Raw genomic sequence first — 10,202 nt, 5'->3', positions numbered from 1 at the left:
CCGTTAGCATTATGTGGTCAAACGAGTAAATAAATTGTTTCACGTTACGGCTTATAGAAAATTCTTACAGTCATAGAACGCATTGGATAACGTTTAGTTTTCCGTTATGTTTCTTAATGCTTTGCGCAGAAAAGTCTCTATGATCTTTTCAGGATCTGGGAATGCTAGCACCTAAAATCGGCGGCGCGGCGGTTTGGTTTTGTTAATATGATAGTGGAAACAGTGGCGGCGCGAGGGTTTTGACGTAGGACTACGTCTTTGTTTTCGATATAGGGGTGCACGTTGCAAATTCTACAGAAATGGTATGTAACGAAAAGTGGTCCAATTTTAAACGCATATAATTCAGCCATCTCACGATAAATTTTCAATTTTTTTGCGCATGTCGCCCCGAAATACTTCTAAAAATAGATTCCAATAGATAAACCCAAAGATGTTTGATATCATGGCATTAAAAATTTAAATAATGAACAACCTAGTCAAAATATCGCGCATTTACACACAGAAGATAGCGCTTCCCTAGTCCAGCACGACAGATTTGTGTACCTAGCGCGCTACGCTTCTATGAATGACGTCATCATCGACTATTTAAACGGACGGATTTCGCCGAACACGCTCAGTTGCCTGTTGAGCGGCAGGCGAAGCAGAAGCGCCGCGCTGTGTGTTTTCACAGCCAGTGTAGCTGAGTTAGAAGTCCGTTACGTTACGTTGCCTGTGGAGGTACGCTACCCAGTGAATGCGATTGAGCTTGTCCGTATGCTATCTTTTGTGTTGTGCTCGTTTCCAATACACTTTTATGTATAATTATTCGTACACAAAATAGTTTGTACATGCGAGCTCCATTTGCAAACACGGTTAACATAGTGTCGTGGTATTAGTTGTCTCTTTCGCTCTACCCATCATCGTCAGCGTTCATTCATTTTGCTCTGTGCGCTTGGGTTTAATGTTTGAGGCGAATGTGTAGGTAGGTAGATCTAATTTGTTACTAAATTGCACAACGAAAGTTTATTATTTACGTTCGATCAATTCATTGATTCATTTCCCCATCACGTGATTCATTTCCACTCAGCCTATAGTATTTTGATTCTACTAATAGGTACATACTACAAAGCCTATTTATGAATGAATACACTGCCATTTGAAAAACCGTTGCAAAAACGCTTCTTGTCTATAAAATTGTTTTCGTTTCTTGTATATTTATAGTTTCGATATATGATTAAGACCACTGCATTCGCTATATTGTATGCGTACTTTAAGAAAGTTACAATAATGGTAAAATATAACTAGAATGCTTGGTCTATACATGAAATGGGATTATATTGTCTAAAATTTGACTGTTCTTCATTGGTCCGGGTTTTTTACCACACACAATCGAAAAGTTTTTACAAGCTAATTTTATGCTATAAAGATTTAGCTCCAGATATTAGTTCGGTCACAGTTTCGGATTCGATCACCTACTACAAATGAAATGACCTGATAAACAAGAACATGTAATATTCGATGTTGATTGGTTGTCGTTTAATCACAAGAATACGTAAGAAATATGTTTGATTTATTATTACTATAAATGTACTAAGAAAATAAATATTTTACATTAAGTAGTATAGTCCTACGTCTACAGCTCGTGCAACCCCATAGGGCTGCCCCTTGTAGTTTTTAATTAAAAATTTAGTGTCGATTTTTATGACATTTTCGGCGTTTTTCACTCAAAGGTGCGTCATTTCAAAATCAAATCGTACGTTGCTTGCTATTGTCATAAGGTGCTATTTATATATTAATAATTTTTAAAATTAAAATATTTCTTTATTTTATTCTATGTAAAAGTTTTTCCCTTTTTGTCTGCATGATTATTGCAAAACTCATTTTGGCAGCATTGTTTACATATTTTCGTCCAATTGTTCCATTTTATGAACGCATTTTGGTAAGAAGCTTTTCAACTTACCTGAAATTGATTTCTTTAAACTTGTCCTGAATTGAAATATCTTAATGAAGAAGAGGAAGTTGTAGGAAAAAAATTACCATCCGGACCCCACGGGTCAAATTAAGAGGACCGCATTTTTTGTCAATTTGGAAATAACCAAGTAAAATGCATTCCACATTGACAAATCAGGCTTAGCCACGGGTTGCGCATTAATTTGCAAAACTATTGATTTTAAACAACTTCCTCTGCAATATAAAACTCATTACCAACTTCTCCTACAACATTTTAGTTTCATCGAAGTCAAAGCAAAGCAAATCAAAACGCTTTTACTCAAAAATGAGTAAAATTTGTTTAAAAGTTCAATATAATGTCTGATCGAAGTAGCTCATCTCCATCCGACATCGGTACTACATCATTTCGAATATCCTCACCTACTTTTACTCATTTTGACAAGGTACGGTTTTTGTCAGAAACGCGTCAAATCTACTCATTTGTGAAAAAACGGTATAGCTGAGGATAAGCGTGAGGGATGCTAGGTGCGCAGATTTATCTGTGTTTCACAGATTGCTGCACAGATTTTAAAAACTGCACAGATTTCCAGTTGTCTGTTTTAATGTACAGATGTGCACAGTTTTCTTGTACAATGCACAGATTTCTAAATTTTTTACCTTGCGCTTAATTTTTGCCTTGCGCAAAAGCTAAAAAAATGGTCGCCACATCTTGTTTTCAGTCAAATTTGTACGTTTTCCTTAACACAGATAGACACAGATTTTTAAATGGGCCGCGCACAGATTTTTCAAAATATCACCTGGCATCCCTGTTACCCGACTCTACTCGGCTAGCGCACCTTGATATTCCAACACATTGGTCCTCGCACACTAACTCAGTCAACGACGGAGCTCACCTGGAGGTGACAGGTAACATCTTGGGTACGACTGTCAAACTGTCATCGCGGTGAGTAAGCAAAAAGATTCTATTCGTCCCAGTGTAGGAAGCCAATTGCTAAAATTATATTCATCTAAGTTAATTATATTAAATTAATTGAATTTAAAATTAATCTAAACTAGTGCCTAAAAGTGCCTTAAAATCTACCTTATTTCTACATATAAAAACGGTAAGAATTTAATCTGAAGTTACTTTAAAATTACTACTTACATTACTCTTAAAATTAGGTTAACATAATAGCCAGCTCACTAGCAGAATTCTCCATTCGCTCCTTGCTACGATTCGGTAAGAAATATGAACAGAACTAAGGCAGGATATTATAAATTGAATTTATTCGAACAGCTTATCGACCAAAAACCTGTCAGAATTCCCTGATCGTATTCGAATAGACGAGAGGCAGAAAAGGACTAAACGTGAGTAATTTAAATATGAAATTATAATGCGCATACCATACAATATAGTTATATATGTATATTTAGTTACGGTCTACTTATCTAAACTTATAACTATGCGAAAATGCGAGATAAAATTACAGTAGAACTTATTGTTTTCTCGATAGGAAAATTATAATCTCCCGTTACAAAACCCGAGCGTTTTATTGGGGATTACGATGCCGGAAACTACCTTCTGTCAAACGGTTGACCAAAGTCAACAAATTATAATTTTCGTTTACGCGAATATCTACGTTTAATTCTCGGGTATGTCGAACCGAAATAGAGCCAAACAGAGTGGAAAAAGCACTTCAGAGGGTGCCAAAGATAATGCTACTGGGGCGTGGCTAAAACCTGTAGGAAGGGGTGTGTCGGACAGTGGAAAAGTGTGTGGTAGTGGTAAAATTGGACAGGTGGCCTTGAAAGTTCCAAGGGATAAGCAGTTCGATGATACTGTACCCGGCTGGGCGTGTAAAATCTGCCAGGGAGCGGATACCGAAGATATGGTACAATGCGATGTTTGCGATAAGTGGCATCATTATGAGTGTGTTGGAGTAGCAGACGATATTGCGAACGTGAGCTGGAGGTGTCCCAACTGCGTAGCTGAAAGGGAGTACCAGCGTAAGCTGCAGCCGATCCCAAAATATGCAGGTGGTCTAGAGAAATCGTCTAAACAAAATCAAACCGGTGGTGATACGGTTATGCCTGCGGTCTCGAAGATTAATGCGCCGATTGGATTACCCATCGCAGTAGGTGTGGCGGGCCTCTCGATTTCGTCTGGACGAAATCCAATAGTTTCCAAAATGGTTGCGGCATTGGAGGTCAAGCAGTTTAAACACAGTCAATCTGTTACGTTGCCGGTGCATCCCAATTCGGACACGAAGGCGACTATATTGGCGAATAGAGCACGGTCAGCAACTTCACAATCGTGCTCGATAAAGTCGCTCTTGAAGCTAGAACTTCAAAAATTAGAAGAGGAGCGGGCTTTCGAACAACAGGAGGCGGAGAGGCGTAGAATGCTGGAGCAGGAGGAAGCAAAAAGACGACGAGATTTTGAGCTGCGTGAAGCGGAGAAGTATCGTGAATACATCAAGAAGAAGTATGCTCTACTTGAAGAAATGTCGAACCGGTCTGATTCAAGTCGCAGCGAGGCGGCGAGCAGAGTTGATGATTGGGTAAACAGCGTAAATATTCTGCAACAAAGAGGGAGGAAAGTTACTCAGACCGCTGGCGGCTTCAATCCACAGCGACACTCTACTCAGCATCAATTCACGTTTCCGGACCATGATGATATTCCCCGAAGTAATTCACCAGCCGTAGGTTCCATTATTGGAAGCGCATGTAACGTTCGAAATGATTCAATGGTGCCGGCAGACCGAACCCGTTCCCGTTCCGATTCTACAATACACGGTAGCGAACATCCGCTCACGCGATCCGTACAAATGACGCAACAAGTTAGTCGGTTGCCAGTAGACGAAGAAGACGACACGGACTTTTGCCAGCTCAGCAAGAAACAGTTGGCCGCACGTCAAGCGATTTCAAAGGACCTGCCTGTCTTTTCGGGTAAACCAGAAGAGTGGCCCATTTTTATTTCAGTCTACAATAGTACTACGGCTACGTGTGGATTCTCAGACGAAGAGAACATCATCTGGCTTCAAAGGTGCCTGAAGGGGAAAGCTTACGAGGCGGTACAAATCGACTGTTGTATCCATCCAACGCTTCCGGTGTGATTGCAACATTGCGAATGCTTTATGGACAACCAGAGGCTATCGTCAACTCGTTGATAGGGAAAATCAACGCACTTCCCCCACTGCGGGAAGATAAGCAGGAAACAATCGTAGACTCTGCTGTGAACGTGCAGAATTTCTGTGCAACAGTTGACGCCTGCGGTATTGCAGACTATATGTATAACATTTCTCTGCTACACCAACTTGTTAGCAAGCTTCCGCCGACCATCAAGTTGGATTGGGCGCGATACCGGCTGACTCTGTCTACTGTCAATCTAGCGACGTTTGGAGATTGGGTGTACTCATTGGCGGAGGCAGCCAGTGCAATAACTATCCCATCGGTTATGATGGAGTCCAAGCCAGCACGTTTCGAGGCTAGAGCGACTAAAAGGGAAAGTGCCTACCTTAATGCCCATGCCGAAACGTCACACCAAGCTTCTGCATCCCTGCACACACTTCAGTCCAGTGCAAATGTGAAACGATCGTTCGATAATAGTTGCCCCATCTGCAAAGGTAGCTGTAACGCAGTCGCCAAATGTAAGCGCTTTCAGGAGCTGTCCCGGGATTCACGATGGGCCGCAGTGCGAGAATTCGATTTATGTCGCAGATGTCTCCGCAAACACGTTAGGGACGGCTGCACTGCTAAACTATGCGGAAAAAACGGTTGTACGCGGATGCATCATGAACTACTGCACAACGATCAAAAGGACGATTCGCCTGCCACGATTACATCGCCGGAGTTGCCTACGGAGAAGCAGAGTGGTGAACCATCCCATGGATGTAACATACATCATTCCAACTCTAGTGCCGTGTTGTTCCGATACCTTCCGGTTGTGTTACACGGCAAACACCGGTCGATTCGTACGTATGCTTTCTTCGACGAGGGGTCAGAGTTAACACTACTCGACCAGGAACTTTCAGAAGAGTTGATGCTGGAAGGAAATGTGCAACCGTTGTGTCTGAGATGGACCGGAGGCTCCCAACGAAATGAGACGAACTCCCGAGTCGTCAGCCTGGAAGTATCAGGAATACAAAATTCTGCCAAAAAATTCAAGCTCAACAGCGTGCGCACTGTTGAAAGCCTACTTTTACCGCACCAAACGCTCGACACGGAGGAATTGGCGCAACTCTACCCGCATATCCGCGGACTGCCCATTGAATCATATAGCGACGCAAGACCACGTATACTGATCGGAATGAAGCACCTAGGAGTCAGTGTAGTGCTTAAGACCAAAGAGGATGGATACGATGAACCAATTGCAGTAAAAACACGGCTAGGATGGACCGTTTGTGGCGGATGGAAGCTGCATGAAACCCTTGCTGCTGGACAATGTGCGTTTCATGTGTGTGTAGATGCAGAACACTCCGACGAGAACTTGCATCAAGCCGTGAAGGCTTATTTCGCAATGGATAGCCTAGGCATCACAAAATCCGACAAGGTTATTCTATCTTCCGAAGATCAACGTGCTGAGAATATCTTGAAGTCTCGTACCCAACTTGTTGGCAATCGCTATGAAACTGGTCTACTTTGGCGCTACGAAGATATCCGTCTACCTGATAGCCGTGAAATGGCTCTTCGTCGACACCAAAGCCTTATTACACGAATGGACAAAGACCCGTTCTTAGCGGAGGCACTCCAACAGATGATTTCCGACTACGTTGCGAAAGGGTATGCAAGGAAACTTAGCGACGACGAACTCAAACAAACGTTTCCGCGCGTCTGGTATCTTCCAGTGTTCCCGGTAACAAACCCGAATAAGCCCGGAAAAGTGCGATTGGTTTGGGACGCAGCGGCCAAAAGTTTCGGGATCTCATTGAACTCCGTTCTGCTAAAAGGAACAGATTACCTTTGCTCGTTATTTGCTATCCTGCTTCAATTTCGAGAAGGGCGAATAGGTCTAGCTGGGGACGTGCGCGAGATGTTCCACCAGATACGTATCCGTGACGAAGACCAACAGTGCCAGCGCTTTTTCTGGACCGACAAGGACGGAAATTTGGCGACCTACGTCATGAGCGTGATGACGTTCGGTGCCTGCTGTTCGCCTAGCAGCGCGCAGTATGCGATGACTTTGAACGCTGAACGATTTTCTCACGAGTTTCCTACAGCGGCGAAGGTTATAATAAAGCGACACTACGTTGATGACATGCTGGTTAGCACTAATTCGGAACAAGATGCCATTCGTATTGCAGAGGGCGTGCACTATGTACACTCTCGAGGTGGTTTTGAAATCCGCAACTGGATCAGTAATTCCAAACGGGTCTTGGGGTGTTTAAAACAAGATAAGACCCACGAGAAAAATCTGGATCTCTCGCCCGAATTGTCCACCGAGAAAGTGCTTGGGATGTGGTGGTGTACGGAAAAGGATGTTTTCACTTACAAGGTTGGATGGAACCGTTATGACAGCGCCTTATTGTCAGGTCAACGATGCCCCACGAAACGTGAGGTCCTCCGTGTGCTTATGACGATCTTCGATCCCCTTGGTTTGATCGCTCACTACCTTATGTATCTTAAAGTTCTGCTGCAGGATATCTGGCGTTCCGGTACCCAATGGGACGAAGAAATCAATGACGATTCGTACAACAAATGGAAAATTTGGTTAGCAGTCCTTCCGCAAGTCGAGCACGTTCAGGTTTCACGTTGCTATCAACTACGTACACCTCCAGTTGATAGCGTGGAATCTTCATGTTTCAGGATTGATCACTCAACTTTAAGCTGTGCCAACCAACCTCGGAACATCAATCCATCAATCCAAAACGACAATGGACAAACACGGTCTTCGAAGGATGCCGTCGAAGTACAACTGCATACTTTCGTAGATGCTAGTGAGAATGGGATGGCGGCCGCAGTGTACCTCCGTTTCATGCATGCTGGAGAAGTTGAATGCCGCCTCGTAGCAGCCAAAACCAAAGTGGCTCCATTGAAGTACCACTCTATCCCTAGGCTGGAGCTTCAGGCGGCTGTAATTGGTGCTAGGCTTGCTCAATCAATCGAAGAGACACTTTCTATACCAATCAACAGGCGTATTTACTGGTCAGACTCCAGAGATGTGCTGTGCTGGATACGCTCAGATCATCGCAGATACTCGCAATTCGTCGCCTGCCGTGTAAGTGAGATTCTTGAAACTACCGATGAAAGGGAATGGCGATGGATCCCAACCAAGCTTAACGTTGCAGACGACGGAACTAAGTGGACGAGACAGCCAGATCTAACTCCAGAAGCAAGGTGGTTCAATGGTACCGAGTTTCTGAAATGCCCAGAAGTCGATTGGCCACATTCAACGATTGTGACTAACGCTACCGAGACCGAGCTCCGTCACCGTTTACTATTTCACCACATTGAACCAACACCAATCATAAGCGTCGTCGATTTCTCTAGCTGGAAGCGATTAGTCCGTGTAGTTGCACTTGTCCAGCGTTTTCTGGCTAACTGCCGCCGCAAACTACAACGCGAGCGAATCCGCACAGCACCACTTTCCATGAAAGAACAACGTGGTGCCGAGGAGTATATCCTGCGTCTTACTCAGCGTGAAGCGTTTCCCGTAGAAGTGAATTTACTTAATGAGTGCCCTCAAAAACCACTTCCCAAAGTGAGCCAACTGTACCAACTGACACCATGGTGCGGATGCGAAGTAGGATTGCTGCTTGCGATTTCGCTACGGAGGATGCTAAAAGTCCAATACTTCTTTCTCGTAATCACCACATAACCACTCTTATTTTGCAACACTACCACAACAAATACCACCACCAAAATCATGAAACCGTGATCAACGAGATACGGCAAAAATTCTACATTTCCCGAATCCGTGTCTGCTATCGAACAATACGCAGTAACTGTCAACGCTGTAAGAACGAAGCCTCATTGCCACGGAACCCAATCATGGCTGATCTTCCTGCAGCCAGACTAGCTGCATTTTCCCGACCCTTTACACACGTGGGCGTAGATTATTTTGGCCCAGTAGAAGTCGCCCTTGGAAGACGAATGGAAAAACGCTGGGTTATGCTTGCCACCTGCTTGACAGTTCGCGCAATCCACCTCGAAGTAGTCCACTCACTTACCACTGATTCGTGCATCATTGCCCTTCGAAATTGCTTTGCGCGGCGTGGTTGTCCCAGGAAAATTTATAGTGATCGGGGTACAAACTTCGTTGGAGCCAGTAAGCAGCTAAAAAAGCTAGTTGAGGAGATAGATCAGGAAATGATCACAAAGGAGTTTATAAGCCCCGATACTGAGTGGGTATTTAATCCGCCGTTGGCGCCACATATGGGCGGAAGCTGGGAGCGTCTCATACGCACTGTAAAAAACAATTTAATGGCCATCTGTCCATCACGAAAGCCGACTGATGAAGTGCTCCGCAACTTGCTTACAGAAATCGAAAACACTGTAAACTCTCGTCCTTTGACACATGTTCCAATTGATGACGATTCCGCACCCGCTCTTACCCCGAACCACTTCTTGCTGGGAACCTCGAATGGTATGAAGCCACTTTGTCTGTTGGACGATAGTGGTGCTGCGCTCCGACAAAATTGGCGTACATCTCAGATTCTCGCGAACCGATTTTGGAAGAGGTGGCTATCCGACTACCTGCCAGAAATTACTAGGAGGACAAAATGGTTCGCCCATACGGAACCAATCGTTGTTGGTGACGTTGTGGTCATCACTGACAACAAACTACCCCGGAATTGCTGGCCCATCGGAAAGATTATCCAGACGCATGCTGGCAAGGATGGCCAGATACGATCGGCTACAGTGCGGACAGCTGTAGGCGTGTACGAGCGACCCACTTCGAAGTTGGCTGTGTTGGACGTTCGGCGCGAGAAGTAGTAAGCCAACCTGGAGGCTGGCGTACCCGGGGGGAGTGTTACCCGACTCTACTCGGCTAGCGCACCTTGATATTCCAACACATTGGTCCTCGCACACTAACTCAGTCAACGACGGAGCTCACCTGGAGGTGACAGGTAACATCTTGGGTACGACTGTCAAACTGTCATCGCGGTGAGTAAGCAAAAAGATTCTATTCGTCCCAGTGTAGGAAGCCAATTGCTAAAAATATATTCATCTAAGTTAATTATATTAAATTAATTGAATTTAAAATTAATCTAAACTAGTGCCTAAAAGTGCCTTAAAATCTACCTTATTTCTACATATAAAAACGGTAAGAATTTAATCTGAAGTTACTTTAA

At 44.0% G+C, this 10,202-nt stretch overlaps 1 protein-coding gene across 1 annotated transcript; it reads left to right on the top strand.

Moving 5' to 3' along the window:
* Positions 1-5,038: 5,038 nt before the first annotated feature.
* Positions 5,039-8,725, top strand: LOC131678521 (uncharacterized). Its single transcript, XM_058958727.1, has one exon. It carries the CDS (start codon positions 5,039-5,041, stop codon positions 8,723-8,725), a length of 3,687 nt encoding a protein of 1,228 aa, XP_058814710.1.
* Positions 8,726-10,202: the final 1,477 nt, after the last annotated feature.

The sequence above is a fragment of the Topomyia yanbarensis genome, chromosome 2, assembly GCF_030247195.1.
Source record: "Topomyia yanbarensis strain Yona2022 chromosome 2, ASM3024719v1, whole genome shotgun sequence".
NCBI lineage: Eukaryota > Metazoa > Arthropoda > Insecta > Diptera > Culicidae > Topomyia > Topomyia yanbarensis.
Note: the sequence above shows the minus strand (reverse complement) of the source record. Positions and strands in the feature narration are given on the sequence as shown.

Bases quoted from the DNA above. Each gene is read 5' to 3' on its own strand.
- LOC131678521 (XM_058958727.1), top strand. From the start codon at position 5,039: ATGCTTTATGGACAACCAGAGGCTATCGTCAACTCGTTGATAGGGAAA.